This window comes from Salmo trutta, chromosome 33 (assembly GCF_901001165.1).
Source record: "Salmo trutta chromosome 33, fSalTru1.1, whole genome shotgun sequence".
NCBI classification, from domain to species: Eukaryota; Metazoa; Chordata; class Actinopteri; order Salmoniformes; family Salmonidae; genus Salmo; species Salmo trutta.
Genome location: NC_042989.1, coordinates 33,753,289 through 33,777,353, shown reverse-complemented (window position 1 = coordinate 33,777,353; position 24,065 = coordinate 33,753,289). Strand labels below are relative to the sequence as shown.

General features: G+C 42.2%; 1 protein-coding gene and 1 long non-coding RNA gene across 3 annotated transcripts; one reads left to right on the top strand and one right to left on the bottom strand.

Annotated features, from left to right (window-relative positions):
* The first annotated feature begins 1,923 nt into the window (after positions 1-1,923).
* LOC115172141 (uncharacterized) lies at positions 1,924-3,115 on the top strand. The gene is made up of 3 exons (XR_003871395.1): positions 1,924-2,189; positions 2,474-2,501; positions 2,980-3,115. It is a non-coding gene; the product is annotated as an uncharacterized LOC115172141 (long non-coding RNA).
* Positions 3,116-6,793: 3,678 nt separating this feature from the next.
* Positions 6,794-23,918, bottom strand: LOC115172878 (platelet-activating factor receptor). Of its 2 annotated transcripts, XM_029730704.1 has the most exons (3): positions 23,550-23,918; positions 8,934-9,030; positions 6,794-8,849 (listed from the first exon to the last, which is right to left on the bottom strand). In XM_029730704.1, exons 1-3 carry the CDS (start codon positions 23,802-23,804, stop codon positions 7,864-7,866), a joined length of 1,338 nt encoding a protein of 445 aa, XP_029586564.1. In that variant the 5' UTR covers positions 23,805-23,918; the 3' UTR covers positions 6,794-7,863. The 2 variants fall into 2 exon arrangements, with proteins under 2 accessions (XP_029586564.1, XP_029586563.1); XM_029730703.1 differs by having other exon boundaries at positions 6,794-9,030; positions 23,550-23,917.
* Between the last annotated feature and the right edge of the window lie 147 nt (positions 23,919-24,065).

Sequence of the window (24,065 nt, the reverse complement as noted above, 5' to 3'; positions counted from 1 at the left end):
GGGGGAATTTGTTTTATGTGGTTCAGGGTGGTTGTGTGTATGTGTCCATGTAGAGAGGGGTATTTGATTTATTTAGTCCAGGGTTTTGGTTATTGTTCTATGTTAGTTTATTTCTATGTTCTGTCTAGTCATTTGTATTTTTATGTTTAGTTAATTGGTGTTGGGGCCTTCAGTTGGAGGCAGCTGTCTATCGTTGCCTCTGATTGAAGGTCCTATAATTAGGGGTGTGTTTGTATTGTGGATTGTGGGTAGTTGTATTCTGTTTTGTGCTTGTCACCTGACAGAACTGTTAGTGTCGTTTCTGTTAATTGTATACGTGTTTATTTTGTTTCTCCTTCTTATATATTAAAAAGAGAAGTATACACTTCCCTGTTGCGTCTTGGTCCTCCACACACGGCACGCGTTACACACATCAAAAAAATCCCACTTCCTGGATGGATTTTCCTCAGGTTTTCGCCTGCCATATCAGTTCTGTTATACTCACAGACATTATTTTAACAGTTGTGGAAACTTTTTTCTATCCAAATCTGCTAATTATATGCATATCCTAGCTTCTGGGCCTGAGTAACAGGCAGTTTACTTTGGGCACGCTTCTCATCCAGACGTCGAAAATACTGCCCCCAAGCCATAATAACATAATATTCACAGTGGGTACAATATCTCCTATACACTTCCTTATAAACTCGCTCACCGAGTCAGCGTATACGTCAATGTTATTGTCTGAGGCTACCCGGATCATATCCCAGTCCACGTGATCGAAGCAATCTTGAAGCGTGGAATCCGATTGGTCAGACCAGCATTGGATAGACCTAAGCACGGGCACTTCCTGTTTTAGTTTCTGCCTATTGGAGGGGAGCAACAAGATGGAGACATGGTCAGATTTGCCAAAAGGAGGGGAGGGCCTTGTATGCATCACGGAAGTTAGAGTAGCAGTGGTCGAAAGTGTTACTCGCTCGTGTACTGCAATCGATATGGTGATAGAATTTAGGTTGCCTTGTTCTCAGATTAGCTTCGTTAAAATCCCCAGGTACAATAAAAGCAGCCTCAGGATATATGGTTTCCAGTTTGCATAAAGTCCAGTGAAGTTTGTTGATGGCCGTCTTGGTATCCACTTGCGGGGGGATATACATCGCTTTGTTGATAACCGAGGAGAGTTTTCTTTGGAGATAATACGCTCGGTATTTGATTGTGAGGAATTCTTGGTCAGGTGAACAAAAGGACTTGAGTTCTTGTATGTTGTTACAATTACACCATGAGTCGTTAATCATGAAACATACATCCCCGTCCTTCTTCTTACCAGAGAGATGTTTGGCCCTGTTGGTGTGACGCACTGAAAATCCTGTTGGCTGTACGGACTCCAACAGCATGTCCCCAGCTAGCCATGTCTCCGTGAAACAGTATGTTACAATCCCGGATATTTCTTTGGAAAGCAACTCTTGCCCTAATTTTGTCAACTTTGTTAACTAGGGACTGGACACTAGCGAATAATATACTCGGAAGCGGTGGGTGGTGTGTGCGCATCTGAAGCCTCACTAGAAGACCGCTCCGGCACCCTCTCCTCCGATGGCGTTGTTTTGGGTCGGCCTCTAGAATCAGTTCAAATGCCCTGGGAGGTGCAGACAGAGGATCCGCTTGGGAAAGTTGTATTCATGGTCGTAGTGCTGGTTGTGCTGGTTAGTTGACGTCTCTCTGATATCCAATAGTTCTTCCCCGCTGTATGTATTAACACTTAAGGTTTTCTGGGCTAACAATGTAAGACATAATACATAAAGAAACAAAATACTACACAGTTAACTATAGACTTGAAGCGAAGCTGCCATCTCTATCGGCGCCATCTTATCATGTCATTACTCTGTTTTTATAACTTTGGATTACATTTATCAAGTTTTATGTTGTCGAACCCTGCTGTTCAATGTATGTATCAATATTTGATGCACAGTAGTACTTTATAGCATAGGTTTGTAAAGTTTAAGATTTTAGTGTAAGCCTGTGGCACATCAATGTCAATACAGTTCAATTGACTGTTCCTCCTCTCCCCTTAGGCAGTGTGTATGCAGGAGTGGCAGGGTTGGTGCTGGTTCTCCTTGCCGGGGTCTTACTGACCTTGTTGCTGCTGTGGCTCTGGAGGCAGCGGGCCAAAGAGAGGGCCGGTCAAGAGACCTTGGCCACCAATAGTGCACCGGCCAAAGGTGAGTGACACTGTCAAGTATACTGCACTGTATCAACAGTTCTGCCAAGTCTTCAGCTATACTGCAGAGTTATTATTTTAACATGTAGGCTACTGTAGTTACAGGAAGTAATGTGTTGTTATTTGGCCAACCCAAATAGAGGCACCTATGTTTCAATCTATGATTCAGTTTGTAAATGATCAAAATATAGGACTATAGTAGGTTTCTGAATAGCCTACAATGTTCATTCAGACATTGTGAGTGTCGGTTTGATTTACTGTTATGTATTTTCCATGTACTTCCAGGATTTACTGGACCTGCAAAAGCACCAAAGTAAGAGCATGATGAACAAATCATGTTTGTGTGTTTTACATTTGTCTTCCTGTGTATGAGATTATCATTAGCATTATGCTGGTCACTATGCTGATCACTATGCTGGTCACTATGCTGATCACTATGTTGATCACTATGCTGATCACTATGCTGGTCACTATGCTGATCACTATGCTGATCACTATGCTGATCACTATGCTGGTCACTATGCTGGTCACTATGCTGGTCACTATGCTGGTCACTATGCTGATCACTATGCTGATCACTATGCTGGTCACTATGCTGATCACTATGCTGGTCACTATGCTGGTCACTATGCTGATCACTATGCTGACCACTATGCTGGTCACTATGCTGATCACTATGCTGATCACTATGCTGGTCACTATGCTGATCACTATGCTGATCACTATGCTGATCACTATGCTGATCACTATGCTGACCACTATGCTGATCATGTGTCTGCTGTCACCACTAGGGGGAGGAGTCAGGCCCAGGCTGGGGATGAGGGAGAAGTCTACATGAACTGTGGTGAAACCAACCAAGCCTACAGCGACCTGTCCCCCGCCTACATGACAGGGGATGATACCTTCGCCACCTTGGGATGATTCCTATGCCACCTTGGGATGATTCCTATACCTTGGCATGAGAGAGGGTGATGGGACTTAACCAAGGACAGGAACAACATATGCTTTTGTGACATGAATGTAACACTAAAATAACCTGCTTGATAAATCACATACTGTACAGTTGTGGCCAAAAGTTTTGAGAATGACACAAACATCAATTTCCACAGTTCGCTGCTTCAGTGTCTTTAGATATTTTTTTGTCAGATGTTACTATGGATACTGAGGTATAATTACAAGCATTTCATAAGTGTCATAGGCTTTTATTGACAATTACATAAAGTTGATGCAAAGAGACAATATTTGGAGTGTTGACCCTTCTTTTTCAAGACCTCTGCAATCCGCCCGGGCATGCTGTCAATTAATTTCTGGGCCATATCCTGACTGATGGCAGCCCATTCTTGCATAATCAATGCTTGCAGTTTGTCAGAATTTGTGGGTTTTTGTTTGTCCACCCGCCTCTTGAGAAGTTCTCAATGGGATTAAGGTCTGGGGAGTTTCCTGGCCATGGACCCAAAATATCGATGTTTTGTTCCCCGAGCCACTTAGTTATCACTTTTGCCTTATGGCAAGGTGCTCCATCATGCTGGAAAAGGCATTGTTCGTCACCAAACTGTTCCTGGATGGTTGGGAGAAGTTGCTCTCTGAGCATGTGTTGGTACAATTCTTTATTCATTGCTGTGTTCTTAGGCAAAATAGACGGTCCTGGCGCTTGCTGGACTTTCTTGGGCACCCTGAAGCCTTCTTCACAACAATTGAACCGCTCTCCTTGAAGTTCTTGATGACCCGATAAATGGTTGATTTAGGTGTAATCTTACTGGCAGCAATATCCTTGCCTGTGAAGCCTTTTTTGTGCAAAGCAATGATGACGGCATGTGTTTCCTTGCAGGTAACCATGATTGACAGAGGAAGAACAATGATTCCAAGCACCACCCTCCTTTTGAAGCTTCCAGTCTGTATTTCGAACTCAATCAGCATGACAGAGTGATCTCCAGCCTTGTCCTCGTCAACACTCACACCTGTGTTAACGAGAGAATCACTGACATGATGTCAGCTGGTCCTTTTGTGGCAGGGCTGAAATGCAGTGGAAATGTTTTTGGGGGATTCATTTACATTTTACATTTTAGTCATTTAGCAGATGCTCTTATCCAGAGCGACTTACAGTAGTGAATGCATACATTTAATTTCATTTCATGCATTTTTTTTGTACTCAGTTAATTTGCATGGCAAAGAGGGACTTTACAATTAATTGCAATTCATCTGATCACTCTTCATAACATTCTGGAGTATATGCAAATTGCCATCATACAAACTGAGGCAGCAGACTTTGTGAAAATTAATATTTGTGTCATTCTCAAAACTTTTGGCCACGACTCTAGATAACAGAAGAGTTAAATAATCCTTTGCTCATTCTAAAACACTGTGGGGCAGTTTCCCAGACACAGATTAAACATAGTCCTGGACTTAAAAACTATTTCAAGAGATACTCTATTGACCATGCTTTTTCATCCAGGACTATGTTTAATCTGTGTCAGAGAAACTGTCCTTAAGAGAGTTGGAGTTTGTTTAATATTTGAAGAGAAGCGAGACTTGATCTCTAAAAAGTAAAGAGGTTTGAAAAGTCTTCTTTTTCTTGTTTGTCTGCATTCATCCAGACTGTATCACATCCGGCCATGATTGGGACTCTAATAGGGCAGCGCACAATTGGCCCAGCGTCGTCCGGGTTTGGCCGGGGTTGTCCATCATTGTAAATAAGAATTTGTTCTTAATTGACTTCCCTAGTTAAATAAAGGTTCAATTTAAAAACAGATACAAAACAAAATGGGCTGATGTGATATTTCTTGGAATCTTTTAATGGAAGCTTTGAATTAAAAAAATACTGTGAAACAAAAAACAGGCATTTGAATAACAATATACACTACAGGTCAAAAGTTTGGGGTCACTTAGAAATGTCCTAGTTTTTGAAAGAAAAGCCAATTTTATCTCCATTAAAATACCAGCCTCAAAATTGATCAGAAATACAGTGTAGACATTGTTAATGTTGTAAATGACTATTGAGACTGGAAACGGCTGATGTTTAATGGAATATCTACATGGGTGTACAGAGGCCCATTATCAGCAACCATCACTGTTGAACAGCTGTGTTCTAATGGCACGTTGTGTTAGCTAATCCAAGTTTATCATTTTAAAAGGATAATTGATCATTAGAATACCCTTTTGCAATTATGTTAACACAGCTGAAAACTGTCGTTCTGATTAAAGAAGCAATAAAACTGGCCTTCTTTAGACTAGTTGGACACACCTCACAAGTCCTCAACTGGCAGCTTCATTAAATAGTACCCACAAAATCCCAGTCTCAATATCAACAGTGAAGAGACGACTCCGGGATGCTGGCCTTCTAGGCAGAGTTGCAAAGAAAAAAACATATCTCAGACTGGCCAATAAAAATAAAAGATTAAGATGGGGAAAAGAACACAGACACTGGACAGAGGAACTCTGCCTAGAAGGCCAGCATCCCAGAGTCGCCTCTTCACTGTTAACGTTGAGACTGGTGTTTTGCGGGTACTATTTATTGAAGCTGCCATTTGTGGACTTGTGAGGTGTCTGTTTCACAAACTAGATACTCCAATGTACTTGTCCTCTTGCTCAGTTGTGCACCGGGGCCTCCCACTCCTCTTTCTATTCTGGTTAGAGCCAGTTTGCGCTGTTCAGTGAAGGGAGTAGTACACAGAGCTGTACGAGATCTTCAGTTTCTTGGCAATTTCTCCCATGGAATAGCCTTCATTTCTCAGAACAAGACTACACTGACAAGTTTCAGAGGACATTTCTTTGTTTCTGGCCATTATGAGCCTGTAATCAAACCCACAAATGTTGATGCTCCAGATACTCAACTAGTCTAAAGAAGGCCAGTTTTATTGCTTCTTTAATCAGAACAACTGTTTTCAGCTGTGCTAACATCATTGCAAAAGGGTTTTCTAATGATCAATTAGCCTTTTAAAATGATAAACTTTGATTAGCTAACACAATGTGCCATTGGAACACAGGAGTAATGGTTGCTGATAATGGGCCTCTGTACGCCTATGTAGATATTCAATTTTAAAAAATTTGCCGTTTCCAGCTACAATAGTCATTTACAACATTAACAATGTCTACACTGTATTTCTAATCAACTTGATGTTATTTTAATGGATCAAAAACATTTCTAAGTGACCCCAAACTTTTGAACTGTAGTGTATCTGTTAAATCATATTTACATTGAGAATGCAGTACAGTGTATTAAACAATATGTTTTAAATGCATCACATACATAGAGTTACAGTTACTGCAACATTTATACCGGAGGTCTAATTAACTTCATAACCCACACGTCTCTGTTAATACTTCAGTAGCTGGCCTCTTAAAAAGGGCAGTGAAGCTTATTATTCCCTCATTCTGTACAATAACTAGCTGTAACAATAATATCACTAACATTTCATCTATCCACTAGCACTTAATCCTAATCTTAAACATAACCCTTATCCTAACCTTAACCCTTAAGATAACATCTATTCTAACCATAAGCGTAACCTTAGCAAGCAATTTCTTATCAACAGATAGTTTATTCATAGTATGTACAGAATCTCTAGAAGGGTTATCCAGACTGTCCAAATAAAGTGGGACCGAAAGTACTTTTTGCCTCCCAGTATTTATTTTCCAATCTTACAAAAATTGCAAAACATATACAACTTCAAATCGTACCACATGTGAGAGTAGGCTAAAATAATCGCAATCCTGCATAGCTCATTTGGCAATTACAGTTTCACTTCATTACAAAGGTTAGTTTATCACAACATGCATGAACTTGACGGCGAGCCAGCATCCTGAAAAGCTAATTGATATTAATATGTGTACATATTAGGTGCTCAAGACCAAGGATTTTTTTATTCCTTGCTCACGACCAGCTATTGTTCAGCACCCAATTTAGAAGGATCCAACGGTGAAAGGACTATCTGACTATATGCACCATATCTATTTGATCTAACCATCTAGTCTAGTGACTTGAGACTGAGTTTATAGAGCTATTGTTCAGCACCCAATTTAGAAGGCTCCAACAGTGAAAGGACAATTGTTGGTTAAGGGCTTGTAAATAAGCAATTCACTGTAAGGTCTACACCTGTTGTATTCGGCGCATGTGATATTTAAAATGTATTTTGAGATCTATGTGATCTAAGGATCTAGTCTAGTGGCTTGGGACTGAGTTTATAGACCTATTGTGCAATCATTTATAGAAGCTCCTGTTCCCTATACAACGTCTGCTTTTCTCATCTGATTAAACTCATCTGATTACACTAGAAGAACAGGAAGAAACAGTGGTGATGAAATTGAAGTCACAATAACAAAGTGTAAGATAAATTGTGAGATACAATGTACAGTACATCTGAAATGTGAAAACAAAGAATCAATGGTCCAAAGATTCTTTAAAGCACTGATTATAGCTGGCAGTGGCCAGGACAAGTCCCAACAGGAAAAAAATCTAGAGGGAGCCATACTCTGGGTGGGGCTGTGTGGTGGTGCATCTGTTCATGTGAATGTGTCTGAAATCACATGAGGCTACATAGCAGAGTGCATGTTCTGCACTATGTGTGCATTGTTAGGTGTGGGTGTGATGGAATGAAGCATCCTGAGGATGTGGTTAGTAACAACAGTCAGTATTAGCATTAGCCACAATATCTACAATACCGATGTCATCTAGAGATTTAAACCTTCAACTGCTGCTGTTCGCTATGGAGCCGCTGGCTCACATTCTTGCCCTCCACCATAGAAATGTGTGTGATGGCTGTTTCTGAGCATCTTTTGCCCCTCCCCACCTTTTTCAGATTGTTCTTGATGTACAGGCGGAACTTCCTGGTGGCGAAGCAGTACACCACAGGGTCCAGGAGGCAGTTGAGCCCCATCAGCATCAAGGTGACCTGGTGGGCGTCGTTAAGCCTCTGCCTGGTCCGCTGGCCCCAGTCCATTCTGCCCCAGCCCTCCTTGATCTCCAGTACAGCCAGAGTCCAGGGGCCCTGGACCACGTGGTGGGGGAGGAAGCACACCACGAACACCCCCACCACAGCACACAGCATCTGTAGGGCCTGGCCCTTCACCCCCCGGAGCTGGGATGAACTGGAGCCCCGAGTCTGGGTAGGGGACTGGGCAAGCAGGGCCCGGGCGATGAGCAGGTTACAGACCACTACGAGGAAGAAGACCAAGACAAAGCAACCCACGATGATGAGGTGGGTGGTGGCCACAGTCCGCTTCTCGTCGTCTGTCTTGTCGTGGTAGCCCTCAAAGCAGCGCGACACGTTGCCGCCGTCCACCTGGATGCCCGTCTCCAAGAGGTACGGCATGGACATTGACAAAGTGAGCACCCAGATTACCATGCTGACAGCCACTCCGCGGCGCCAATGGTCAGACGAGGCGGCATCAAGCGGGCGCGTGATGGCCCAGTAACGGTTGACGCTGATGGCGGCGAGGAAGAGGATGGAGCAGTAGGTGTTGATGAAGAAGAACGCGCCGGTGACGCGGCACAGGAAGTCGCCGTAGCGCCAGTCACCGCGGTGGTGGTAGTAGCCAATCCAGAAGGGGAGGGCGCACACAAAGAGGAGGTCGGCCACAGTCAGGTTGGTCATGTAGATGCGGATCTCGCTCATGGCCTTGGCGTTGCGCAGGCGCTGCAGCACGAACAGCACGTAACTGTTGGCTATCAGACCAAGGGCGAACACAACACCGTAAAACACTGGGAAGAGGGTGTAGCGGAAGTCAGAGTCCAGAAAGGTTATATTACCGACTGTCGATATTTTCACTGTCGTGTTCACTGTCATGTCCTCTTCCATCGCCATGGTCGACTCCACTGTTGGTTCTGCTAAAGCAAGCAACTCCCTCTGTGAGAAAAATACTTCATATTAGACTCATATTTCAAGAATCACTCTGTCATGTTCACTTTGGTACAACTCTTACTGTAGTCAGTAGGAGGACTCTGGACATGTCTAGTGTCACTCTCAGGTGAAATGAATAGCTATAGGCCTATCCAGTCTGTGCAGTTGTTGATTCTCTGAATCTACTCCTGATAAACACACAAAGAGTGTCATACCACAATATTTGAGAGTTTCACAACTTACTGTAAATGCAAATCAAATACAGCTGTATCTACAGAAACCATAAAACACACCCATGGTAACAGTCAGCTATGACACATACAGGAAGTGTCTTACAGCACTTGTGTCACCAGCCTTTTCTGGTCTGCTATTAAGCCAGAACACGTGCCGCATTCACAAGCTAGTCAGAACTCTGACATGTCCGACTTGCTGATTTGTTGAATGCGACTAGCATGTGAACATGGCAACTGCGCTTTGTTTATGATGATTGCTGGTTAATGACCATATTTCCAGTCACATCTAGACTAACGTCATCAGTATAGCAGACAATAACAAAAGGAGTGCCACTTTATATTAACAACAAATTAGGCTATAAAGTCTTTATAGAAATTTCATGAAGTCTTCATAAACCCTACTTAGTGGCTTTACATTGCATTTATTAGCAAAGTCATATAAATGGTGCTACATAACAGATGATATGATACAACATTCCCAGGGCCACCAATACATTAAATGTATGACTGTAAAACACACATGACTGTAAGTCACTTTGGATAAAAACGTCTGCTTAATGGCATACAGTAAATCCCACACTATTTTCAAGAAAAAGGACAATAAAGACTTAATATGTGAAATATTCACACTCATTCATACTTGAAATTAAAAAGAAACCTGTTACAGCCCTAGATTAGAATAGGTTAGAATAGAATATATTTTTCCAGAGGGAACTTCCATTGTGTCATGTCTGATAAGATAAATAAAAAGTATACAGTATAGTAAACTTACAACAGCAACATTAACTCATTACCAGTGGTGTAAAGTAACTAAGTAAAAATACTTTGAAGTACTACTTAAGTCATTTTTGGGGGGTATCTGTACTTTAATTTACTATTTATAATTTTTTACAACTTTTAATCGACTACATTCCTAAAGGAAATATGTACTTTTTACTCACATAGGTTCCATTTAGAATGCTCAGGCAGGACAGCATTATGGAAAACTCACGCACATATCAATAATGCATTTTCATCCCTACTGCCTCTGACCTGACTGACTTGACGTGCTCCTCTATTCCTCTGTTGTTCCCGCATATCGTTTTTCAATGGGAAAAGTAAAAAATACTTTATAGCGTTTCTCTTCAAACAATAGTGGGAACATATTTTCATAAAACATAAATACCGCTTCTTAGATGTGCTTTCAATGAGAATGACAGATCTATAACTCTATAACTCTATAACTATGATCTATAAGTATGTGAATTTGGTTGGGTAGCCCAATAATTTACATATTGCAGCTTTAACTCTGGCTCTAATGAAAGACGTTAGACATGTGTACATTTGTTTAAACTTTTAAACAATAAATAATTATAAACATTTTCACAGGTAGAATAATAAAGAAATGCAAAACATATTTGACATTTCAAGCAAAAAGTTAATGTGGATCCTAGCATTTGGCTACTTTTTCTGTTAAAAAAGAGTTATGTTCCCATATGTATATACATACATTTTCTATGACATTAACTAAGAAATGTGCACTTACCCAAGCGCGTGGCTCTTTCCTCGTTTCGTTCTGTATTTCTGTGTGTGTGTTCTAGAGATAAACGCTATTAGGTTATCTTGAAACCAGCGTAGTTTAGGCTACATCGTAAACATCTCTATAGCCTAATACATGTGCGCGAATATACATACTACAATAACGTTTCTAGAAACAAGAGAAACTCCTCAAATGAATCGACCATGAAGAACTGAGGCGCGCGTCTGACAACTCCGGTACTTGACAGACTCGTTGAGCTACCTGCTATGGGGGGTGATAAGAGACATATATAAGCCTAAGCAACTGTACCACAATGTGGCTGTTGCCTAGCATTGAATGTCTGACTGACATGACATGATGCCAACACCTTACTAACATCTGAGTGAAGCCTGTGTCGTGTGTTAATGAATGCCATAATGTGCATAGTTTATATTTATATTAACTAAATCTCAACCATAAATGTTAAAAATGTATTTTTTTTCTCCATGCAAGAACACATTCCCGAAGTGGCCACCTTGAGCTATGGTGTAGCCTACGGCTTGTGTATTTCCTGTTATTGCTACTGGCCTAGAAAAGATTATGTCCAATCTATAGGTAATTTGTCTTTCTTTCAACACCTCATGGTATGGTATGTTATCTTATGTCGCTGTATACAGATCTAAATGTTCTTAGCCAATCACAGACTATGTTGTTAACAGTTCCCAGAAGCCTACATCAGACAACCAATAAGAGTTGTGTCCATGGCTTTCAGTCGAATAGAGGAGTTCATAGGCGCTATTCGGAATCCTTGGAATGTCCATTCAGTGAACAGAGGAGTTCATAGATTTTCCCAAAGGATCTGTGCTATTAGGGATCCTTGGGATGTCCCTACCTCTATCAAGTATAAATGTAAAATGGTTAACTTTCGTGTTAGTTTAGAGTTTAGTGTAAGGACGTCCCAAGGAATCCGGAGAGCAGTGACCGTTCATAGAGAGAGAGACTGGCATGGTATCTGCGTGCTCGGTGGCAACACAGACATTTTTATTTTTTTTACAAGCGGCAGAAGCGATTTTCTAGTGTACTTGAGATGTACTTGCTATCTCTAGGAGTATGTTAATAACGGCTTTTCAGCTGTTGAACTATGGTAATGTCGAACTCATTTCTAAATCTCTTTCTTTTAGTCAAGATGTGATGAGCCAGAGCAAACAATTAGCTTCACTGCAGCTGCTCAACCCACCACCCTCACTGTTCTCCCTCTGTTCTCTCTCCACAAGTAACCACATCCTCTTCTCCACCACACTAAAAATGACTGTACTTATACCGCTGTACCCATATCAGTGCAACATGATCCATTCAAGGCCTCCGCTGGATGCCTAAAATGTGAAAAATGTAAGCAAGATGCTATAGTAGTGTGTGTGTGTGTGTGTGTGTGTGTGTGTGTGTGTGTGTGTGTGTGTGTGTGTGTGTGTGTGTGTGTGTGTGTGTGTGTGTGTGTGTGTGTGTGTGTGTGTGTGTGTGTGTGTGTGTGTGTGTGGATGGATGGAGTTCCAAGTAAAGACATGAGAAAATGGCAAAGGAGATAGTGATGAGAGAGAGCATACAGTATGAAAATAAAGACCACTTGGGATCTAAAATGAGTGTGGGGTGCCTTATGTCTCCTTTTTGTCCATTTGAGGATATTGCAGTCACCCCTGGTGGAGGTTCTTGGACCACTGCAATTTAAGTCTGAGCAGAGGTTGATGAAAACCTTCAAAAGTGGTGGTGCTATGTTGTGTGTTATCTTGAATACCAGGCAGATGTTTGAGTACAGAATCAAATGGTGTAAACTTAACAGGCTAAACTTGTTGAGTACACTCTTTGAGAAAGGGGCTCCAACAGGGTTCTTTGGCTGTCACCAGTGGGGAAAACTTTTTGGTTCCATGTAGAACCCTCTGTGGAATGGAGGCCAAAACAGTTCTACCTGGACACAGAAGGGGTTCTACCTGGAACCAAAAAGGGTTCTCCTATGGGGACAGTGAAAGAATCCAGTTAGTTTTTAGATAGCACCTTTTTATCTGACTGTAGGCCTATATTGCAGTGGTGGTTCCATGGTTTTCTGTAAAAAACATAAATTCTTTGGTGGTGGTGAATTTGCTACCAGGCAAAGTCACCTTCTATGTGTGCTGAGGCATGTGTGATCACTCAACATTGACAGGACCAACAAAAAAGACGTGATTGGAGCTCCCGAGTGGTGCAGCGAGTGGTGCAGCGGTCAAAGTTTCAACTGTTTTGCCTGCGGCTATGGAACCCTGACCTGTTCACCGGACGTGCTACCTGTCCCAGACCAGCTGTTTTCTACTCTCTAGAGACAGTAGGAGCAGTAGAGATACTCTGAATGATCGGCTATGAAAAGCCAACTGACATTTTACACCTGAGGTGCTGACCTGTTGCACCCTCTACAACCACTGTGATTATTAATATTTGACTCTGCTGGTCATCTATGAACATTTGAACATCTTGGCCATGTTCTATTATAATCTCCACCCGGCACAGCCAGAAGAGGACTGGCCACCCCTCATAGCCTGGTTCCTCTCTAGATTTCTTCCTAGGTTCTGGCCTTTCTAGGGAATTTTTTCTAGCCACCGTGCTTCTACACCTGCATTGCTTGCTGTTTGGGGTTTTAGGCTGGGTTTCTGTACAGCCCTTTGTGACATCAGCTGATGTAAGAGGGACATTATAAATACATTCGATTGATTGATTTATCTCAGTACTAGATGCATCACTACAGACTCTGGTTCGTTTCCAGGCTGTATCACAACCGGCTGGGATTGGGAGTCCCATAGGGCAGCGCACAATTGGCCCAGCGTCGTCCGGGTTAGGGTTTGGCAAGGGTAGGTCGTCATTGTAAATAAGAATTTGTTCTAAACTGACTTGCCTAGTTAAATAAAAAACATGCAAACAAAAGATAACGTGTCTAACTTGCAATTATTAGAAGACTAGATACAAATAGCTAATCCTGGCTACCAATGTTCTAGCATTCATTTATTGAGGCAAGCAGATCAGAGATGTCAAGGTGGTACTCAAGTATATGCCACGTGTATATGTGACACACACGTATGTATGGTCATATTTTGTATGTTTTATTTTGTTTATTCTGCCTCCCAGGTATTTGCATTTAATTTATGCACAGTTGAAGTTGGAAGTTTACTTACACCTTAGCCAAATACATTTAAACTCAGTTTTTCACAATTCCTGACTTTTAATACTAGTAAAAAATCCCTGTTTTAGGTCAGTTAGGATCACCACGTTATTTTAAGAATGTGAAATGTCAGAATTATAGTAGAGAGAATGATTTATTTCAGCTTTTATTTCATTCATCACATTCCCAGTGGGTCAGAAGTTTACATACACTCAAGTAGTATTTGGTAGCATTGCCTGTAAATTGTTTAACTTGGGTCAAACGTTTCAGGTAACATTCCACAATAAGATGGGTGAATTTTAGCCCATTCCTCCTGACAGAGCTGGTGTAACTGAGTCAGGTTTGTAGGCCTCCTTGCTCGCACACGCTTTGTCAGTTCTGCCCACAAATTTTCTATAGGATTGAAGTCAGGGCTTTGTGATGGCCACTCCAATACCTTGACTTTGTTGTCCTTAAGCCATTTTGCCACATCTTTGGAAGTATGCTTTGGCTCATTGTCCATTTGGAACACCCATCTGCAACCAAGCTTTAACTTCCTGACTGATGTCTTGAGATGTTGCTTCAATATATCCAAATCATTTTCTTTCCTCATGATGCCATCTATTTTGTGAAGTGCACCAGTCCCTACTGCAGCAAAGCACCCCCACAACATGATGCTGCCACCCCCATCCTTCACGGTTGGGATGGTGTTCTTCGGCTTGCAAACCTCTCCCTTTTTCCTCCAAACATAATGATGGTCACTATGGCCAAACAGTTCTATTTCTTTTTCATCAGACCAGAGGACATTTCTCCAAAAAGTACGATCTTTGTTCCCATGTGCATTTTCAAACCGTAGTCTGGATTTTTTATGGTGTTTTAGAGCGGTGGCTTCTTCCTTATTGAGCGGCCTTTCAGGTTATGTCGACATAGGACTCATTTTACTGTGGATATGGATACTTTTGTACCTGTTTCCTCCAGCATCTTCACAAGGTCCTTTGCTGTTGTTTTGGGATTGATTTGCACTTTTTGCACCAAAGTACGTTCATCTCTAGGAGACAGAACGCATCTCCTTCCTGAGCGGTATGACGGCTGTGTGCGTGGTCCCATGGTGTTTATAATTGCGTACTATTGGTTGTACAGATGAACGTGGTACCTTCAGGCGCTTGGAAATTGCTCCCAAGGATGAACCAGACTTTTTATGAGGTCTTGGCTGATTGCTTTTTATTTTCCTATGATGTCAAGCAAAGAGGCACTGAGTTTGAAGGTTGGCATTGAAATACATCCACAGGTACACCTCCAATTGACTCAAATTATGTCAATTAGCCTATCAGATGCTTCTAAAGCCATAACATCATTTTCTGGAATTTTCCAATCTGTTTAAAGGCACAGTCAACTTAGTGTATGTAAACTTCTGACCGACTGGAATTGTAATACAGTGAATATTAATTAAATAATCTGTCTCTAAACAATTGTTGGAAAAATGACTTGTGTCATGCACAAAGTCGATGTCCTAACCAACCTGCCAAAACTATAGGTTGTTAACAAGAAATTTGTGAAGTGGTTGAAAAAGTAGTTTTAATGACTTCAACGTAAGTGTATGTAAACTTCCGACTTCAACTGTATATCATTAGTGCTGCTAGGGGAGCTGTGTCATCAACGGAGTGCGTTAGTGATATCTTTTACATTCCTCTTCTTCATTCTTGGAGAATGACTATGATGAGATGTTTCTCCATCTCATATTTTTACTCTATTAATTCAGGTATGTAATGCGCAAAAGTCCAATATGACTCAAAATATTGAGGTAACCTGGTTAATTACATAGTCCATGAGTTTGATGATGTTTGAAGGCAGTTGTAGGGATTGAAAAACTGGTTGCTATTTTCCCTATTGTAAGTTAATGGAGGTTGCCAATGGTTTACATGAAAGAGAAGGGATTAACATGGCGTCCAATCTTTCTGTACTATTTTTCAACATTTTAGATCCAATTTTGTTTCATTTTCTCTGAACAATGGCTCAGTTTACTTTAGGAAATATATGTAAATATGTGATGTCACGATAAAATGTGTTAGTGTTAATATTTGTAAGAAAATAGTGTGTAATAGTTCGCTAGCTTGATACTAACCAAATGTAGCTTCGCTAAGCACTAGTTAGCTCTAGACTAGTTGGTTTTAGTCAATGTCAGCTTACATGTTAGTGGTTAATAATGTAATCATTGTAGCTTTGTTTTTTTTCTAAATTGACACTGCTAGTACAGTGAGTTATAGATAATGTGAATGTGTAGATGTATGGTGACTCCACGTTTGGATGAATGGACCAATGGGACTGCCATGGGCAAGTCGCTTGACGGGTACCAGGAATGGTGGAAGGACAATCTGAAGGTAATTATCTTTGCACACAACACAGCAGTGTCCAGGCCTCTAGAGTACTCACCCTATCGCCTGCTTTACGGAGGGGAGCCGCAGCAGTTTACTGACATAAACAATGCAATTGTATATAACATTACTGCATATACTGTAGTATAAAAAAATATGTGATTGACTTAGTGTTTTTCTATTGCTGTTTTTGTATAATGTACTTTGAGTTCACTGATACTCCACCTGATCTGGTGGAAGTTGTTTAACCAGATCAGAACGCCTTCAAAGACCACCTTCAGGCATGGACTGAGAAGGATGTGGAGGTTTTTGACCAGGTAAAAATTATTGTCTGCTGCTAATTTATTTTCTGTCTTTCCAAGAGATATATATGAGATGTATTTGTAATAATATGAAATATAATTGATTTTATTTCTATTATCAATCAAGGTGAGACTGAACATGGACAGGGCGCATGAGAGAAAGGAGAGCCACCGGAGAAGAATCAAGGGGACCAAGTGCTTCGACATCCGGGCGAATGACTTGACTTGGAAGAAGGACAAAAGGAAGGCTAGACCTGGGAAAGCTTGGTGCTCCTAGCTAGGGTCACCATCCGTTAAGGTGGTGACCCCAGTACCAACACTGGCCCAGGGGTTTCTCCAAATAGTCAATCTCAAGGCTAACCACTGGGTCACGTTAAGTAACCGCCACTTCCAGCTGTACGAAAGACTATTGAGAGTAAATATTAGTTCATCATAGGCGAGCTGTAGCTCCGCCCACCGGTGATGTGGAGCAAAGCATGCTGGGCGACACTTAAAGTAACATGTGACGCGTAACACATGTAGACCTTTTTAAGGCATTCATGGTAAGATCATTCATAATTAACTTACACTCAAACTGACACGTGACGTGTGAGTGACACGTTATGCAACGTGAACACCACGTGAACACTACGTCTACATAACGTGTATGTGTTGCTTGACGTGAACGTGTCGGTAGTTTGCCTTAGAAACAAATTTGTCTCCATTGACAGTCCATGTTAATTTATGGCGGTATTTTGTGGTGCTAGGAAGGTGACTTGGTGAGAGGTATCAGTAGCTTCACAAGGCTTAATTCTGGCATGAATCACCCCCCATAGCCTGCCCTATATCAAGAGGTTTGAACAAGCATCAACTTCAATGGAAAAACCCAAGTATTGTTCACGTGCAGTACGTGCACCCCTGGTGGTATTTAGAATTGAACAACTAAGGATCCTAAGTTACGGTGGATAGGGAGTGTTATCTTTAGAAAATAACAGAAAGGCCTGCACACTGTTAGGCTTATACAACTACAGTAATTAACACCTTCTAATCTGGAATCCTTAATTGGTGAAACTGCCACATCCATTTGGTGTATTACAACAACAAATAACTTAGTACAAATAACAAACACTGTTTCCCCTCAGACATCATTGCACGCATGATAGGACAGCTGAATATGTGCTGCATTTTTTTTTACCATGTTGTTGAATGCTCTTCTCCTCTGTTTTCATCAACAACACAAAAACAATAATAAAGGCGCTTAGGCCTGGGGGCCCTAATCCCGATTCGATATTTAAAAGCAGGCTAGATAGTATGGGTATTATACAGTCAGCCACAGTTGCAGTACACAAGTGTCTTACCCAGTAGGCTACTTCATTTGAGCCAGACCCTGGCACCTCACAGTTTTGGACTGTTTCGTTCCAGAACCGAATTGTCCAGATCTGGAACATCTGGCATGACATTTTTTTTCCATTGTTTGCAATCTATAATTTCCAATAAAAGCTAGCAGTGTTAATTTGAGTTGCTTCCTCTGTAATTGTCCTGCCCTCTTTAAAACGTATTGTGAAAAAGTGCCTGATAGTCTAAGAATTCATTAGTGTTGGGCCAGCCCAGATTTATGGTTTGCGCAACGTTGTAGTCTAGAAATACCACTTCCTGCCCTGCAGGACACCGACAGCACCCGATGACACATGAATGACAAAAATATAAATCAAGGACATCAACCACCGAGCCACGGCCTGTTCACACAAATACCTTATTTACATAAGTATTCAGACCTTTTGCTATGAGACTCGAAATTGAGCTCAGGTGCATCCTGTTTCCATTGATCGTCCTTGAGATGTTTCTACAACTTGATTGGAGTCCACTTGTGGTAAATTCAATTGATTGGACATGATTTGGAAAGGCACACACCTGCCTATCTAAACTCAGCAAAAAAAGAAACGTCCTCTCTCTGTCAACTGCGTTTATTTTCAGCAAACTTAACATGTGTAAATATTTATGGACTGCACCAGATTTGCCAGTTCTTGCTGTGAGATGTTACCCCACTCTTCCACCAAGGCACCTGCAAGTTCCCGGACATTTCAACAGGTCCCAGACGTGCTCAATGGGATTGAGATCCGGGCTCCTTGCTGGCCATGGCAGAACACTGACATTCCTGTCTTGCAGGGAATCACACACAGAACGAGCAGTATGGCTGGTGGCATTGTCATGCTGGAGGGTCATGTCAGGATGAGCCTGCAGGAAGGGTACCACATGAGGGAGGAGGATGTCTTCCCTGTAACGCACAGTGTTGAGATTGCCTGCAATGACAACAAGCTCAGTCCGATGATGCTGTGACACACCGCCCCAGACCATGACGGACCCTCCACCTCCAAATTGATCCTGCTCCAGAGTGCAGGCCTCGGTGTAACGCTCATTCCTTCGACGATAAACGCAAATCCGACCATCACCCCTGGTGAGACAAAACTGCGATTCGTCAGTGAAGAGCACTTTTTACCAGTCCTGTCTGGTCCAGCGGCGGTGGGTTTGTGCCCATAGGTGATGTTGTTGCCGGTGATGTCTGGTGAGGACCTGCCTTACAACAGGCCTACAAGCCCTCAGTCCAGCCTCTCTCAGCCTATTGCGGACAGTCTGAGCACTGATAGAAGGATTGTGCATTCCTGGTGTAACTCGGGCAGTTGTTGTTGCCATCCTGTACCTGTCCCGCAGCTGTGATGTTCGGATGTACCGATCCTGTGCAGGTGTTGTTACACGTGGTCTGCCACTGCGAGGATGATCAGCTGTCCGTCCTGTCTCCCTGTAGCGCTGTCTTAGGCGTCTCACAGTACAGACATCGCAATTTATTGTCCTGGCCACATCTGCAGTCCTCATGCCTTCTTGCAGCATGCCTAAGGCACGTTCATGCAGATGAGCAGGGACCCTGGGCATTTTTCTTTTGGTGTTTAACAGAGTCAGTAGAAAGGCCTCTTTAGTGTCCTAACTTTTCATAACTGTGACCTTAATTGCCTACCGTCTATAAGCTGTTAGTGTCTTAACGACCGTTCCACAGGTGCATGTTGATTAATTGTTTATGGTTCATTGAACAAGCATGGGAAACAGTGTTTAAACCCTTTACAATGAAGATCTGTGAAGTTATTTGGATTTTTATGAAATATCTTTGAAAGACAGGGTCCTGAAAAAAGGAAGTTTCTTTTTTTGCTGAGTTTATATAAGGTCACACACACAGTTGTCCTTGTGTGACTCACACAAGTCAACAAAGTCTGTTTTTTTAACATCCATTGCGAGTTCCTCAGTATTTGAAAAATCATTCCAACACTCGCAATGGATGTTAAAAAACAGACTTTGTTGACTTGTGTCAATAACTTCACTCGATAATCACCAAGCCTCGGTGTGAACGAGCAAAATATCGTGATCCCCTATATACAGCCGTCTGTCCCAAGCTCACTGGCACAGGAAACTCTGAATAGGCTAGTTGATACAGGCTTCAGCCAAACCCAGTGATGATTTGATACAATGTTGCACTTCTCTAGCAATAGCTCAAGTGAAGACTGTGAGAGAAAAATTGGGTTTTTACTTGCTTTGTTTAATATTAATAGTTAACAATTATATATTTAATAAGAGTCAGAGATTTTCATAACTACCAATGCTGTGCTTCTGAGAAAGGATGGTTCCCCTCTAGCTCACTGCAGCTGGTCTGAGTATATCATCAAGGACATGGTGTGACTCTAGATAGAGGTAACTTGAGGAATAGAATAGACATGTTATTGTTTCTAATCATCTTTGCTTCTGAGAAACTTGGTCACGTGGCCAAAGACAAAGAGCCTTTGAGAGTGACTGCAGCTCATCAGTCCATCCTGTTCTTTTTGTATCTTTCAAGGGAATAACTGTGTGGAGATATGAAGAGAACAGAGGCTGGCTTGAGAAAAGGGCCTTACAGGAACTGGCGTTATCACTTGTTTGTGCATTATGATCTCACACATCCGATAGTTTATGATGCCCTGCTCTAACAGGAAGGGTGGTACCAGCCATGACAAAGCATTTTTAGGTCTACTGTATAAGACTTCTGCATTTTTGGTATTGTTGAACTCTCGGTCCTACACTCAAGAGTGTTTAGCCGACCAGCTTCATTATTGCAATTCTTATCAATAAAAATTACTGTTTGAAGAAATGACAAGAAGTCTCTGTCACTTGTTAGAATTTCCATGACAAGACAGATAGAAAGGGAGGCAGACAGGCGGAGTGGAGAGATGGATGTGATTGAAACAGTGGCGACCCGTCACTCAGGGCAGTTGGGGCAGAGCCCCACCTGTTTTGAGCCACACATTTTTTGCACAAAAAAAATATGTATTTATGTATATATATATTTTTGTATTTTTTTGGGGGGGGGGGGGGCTTGCCTGTTTTGCATGTTATTTTGGCATTAATACATGTTACATATCAGTTTGTAAACAATGCAAAAAATATATGTATCATTGAATTAAAAAAGCAGCATACAAAAAGGTAGCTCAAAAATGCAGGTGTTTCAGCCTAGCTCAGTGCTTTCTGTGGTGTTGGGGCAGGCCAGCAGAAAATAGCAGAATTGCACCGTGATTGGCTCAGCATTGCACTGTGATTGTCTCAGTGTTCTGTCACTCATGGCCCTCTATGTCACCTGCCTTTAGTAAAGGGAAAACATCAAGAATGTGAGCCCTCCTGTGTCCTGCCATAGACTTAGATTAGAAGTGCCCTTCCAAGAAGGCTCAAGGTCATCAGCCACAGAAATGACGTCAAATCGCGTTATATGTACAGTAGCTTTGATTGGACTTTTCATGTCAACATCATACTTTCACAACCTTAGCCAGCAGTCATCATCATGATTCATGAATCAAGTCTACTGACAAATCCTTTTTAATCCTTGTCATATGAAGAGAAATAATGAAGAGGCAATACAGATAAAACGTATATCGGTGCTCATCAGCCATTGGACATAAACATTACACAACAATTTGGAGATCGCAAATTCAACAATGAGTGGTTTGAAAGGACTCGGTGATAGTTGCTAACTGCAAGCATGCAACTGGGAAAATACGTTTTGAATGGTCATTCAACTTGGAATTGTAAATCCAGCATCTTTCTCTTTGATGACAAAATTTGCCCACGAAGGACTGCTGCACCACTTTCCTGTTCAAACACATCACAACAACCGAGACCAAAAATGTCTTATGCTGCTTCATAAATTACGTTTGTGGGCACCATTTGTCAACATTATAGTGCAATTAATATATTGTTTAGTGTTGTTTTGTGGCTTTGCTGGCATGCATAAAAAAAATTGGGTTTGCCCCACCAAGATTTACATGCTAAAATCGCCACTGGATTGAAAAAAAACAAAATTTTCATCAGGATAGTTTCTACTGTTTTTATTTGTCGGGTTTAGGCCTTAGTATTTTTAATCAAGAATCATATCACCTCCACCCTACCTGTTACCTTAGACCCACTGCAATTTGCTTACCACCCCAATAGATCCACAGACGATGCAATCGCCATCACACTGTACAATGCCCTATCCCATCTGGACAAGAGGAATACCTATGTAAGAATGCTGTTCATTGACTACAGCTCAGCATTCAACACCATAGTACCCCCCCAAACTCATCATTAAGCTTGAGACCCTGGGTCTCGACACCGCCCTGTGCAACTGGGTCCTGGACTTCCTGACGGGCCGCCCCCAGGTGGGGAAGGTAGGAAACAACATCTCCACTCCGCTGATCCTCAACACTGGGGCCCCACAAGAGTGAGTTCTCAGCCCTCTCCTGTACTCCCTGTTCCCCCACGACTGCGTGACCATGCACTCCTCCAACTCAATCATCAGGTTTGCAGACGACAATACAGTGGTAGGCTTGATTACCAACAACAACGAGACGGCTTACAGGGAGTAGATGAGGGCCCTCGGAGTGTGGTGTCAGGAAAATAACCTCTCACTCCATGTCAGCAAAACAAAAGAGATGATCGTGGACTTCAGGAAACAGCAAAGGGAGCACCCCCATCCACATCAACAGGACAGCAGTGGAGAAGGTGGAAAGTTTTAAGTTCCTCTGTGTACATCACCGATAAACTGATATGGTCCACACACACAGACAGTGTGGTGAATAAGGCGCAACAGCGCCAGTTCATTCCCAGGAGGCTGAAAAAATGTGGCTTGTCGCCGAAAACCCTCACTAACTTTTACAGGTGCACAATTGAGAGCATCCTGTCGGGCTGTATCACCGCCTGGTACAGCAGCTGCACCGCTCACAACCGCAGGGTCCTCCAGAGGGTGGTGCGGTCTGCACAACGCATTACCGGGCGCAAACTACCTGCCCTCCAGGACACCTACACCACCCGATGTCACAGGAAGGCAAAAAAGATTATCAAGGACAACAACCACCCGAGCCACTACCTGTTCACCCCACTTCCATCCAGAAGGTGAAGTCAGTACAAGTGCATCAGAGCTGGGACAGAGAGATTGAAAACAGCTCAAGGCCATCAGATTGTTAAACAGCCACCACTAGCACAGAGAAGCTGCTGTCTACCTACAAACTTCATATCATTGGCCACTTTAATAAATGGAACATTAGTCATTTTAATAATGCCACTTTAAGAATGTTTCCATATCTCACATTACTCATCTCATATGTATATAATGTATACTGTATCCTTCACTATCTATTCTTTACTATCTTTTGCATCTTAGCCACTCTGTCACTGCTCATCCATATATTTTATACTTATTCTCATCCCATTCCTTTACTAGATTGTGTGTATTAGGTTTTGTTGTGGAATTTGTTAGATATTAGGTTTTGTTGTGGAATTGTTAGATATTACCTGTTAGATACTGCTGCACTGTCAGATCTAGAAGAATAAGCATTTCAGTACACTTGCAATAACATCTGCTAACCATGTGTATGTGACCAATATAACATCTATTTGATTATAAAGATTATTTATTTTGTCCATGTGTTCCAGTACCTCAGAGCCCCTCATGGTCGTGACAGTACACCCCCCAATGCGTGGCTCCAGCCGCAGGATGACGTGGCCAGGAGGACAGCCCCAAGGGCCAGTCTGGACGGAGGAGATGGAAATCCCGGACAATGTTGGGGACCAGGATGTCGGCCACCGGAACCCAACAGCGCACCTCTGGACCATACCCCTCCAAGTCCACCAGGTACTGAAGCTGACTCCCATTATGTCGGGAGAGAACCACCGGCATAAGGAGGGAAACATGAAAATAGGGTGAGCTCTGGTAGTTGGTAAGTTACCTCATTAACCCTCTGGAGGACCTTGAAGGGCCCCACAAACTGGGAGCTCATCTTCCGGCAGGGCAGGTGGAGCGGGTGGTTCCTGGTGGAGAGACCTTTTTTTATTTATTTAACCTTTATTTCACCAGGTAGGCCAGTTGAGAACAAGTTCTCATTTACAACTGCGACCTGTCCAAGATTAAGCAAAGCAGTCCGACAAAAACACAGAGTTACACATGGAATAAAC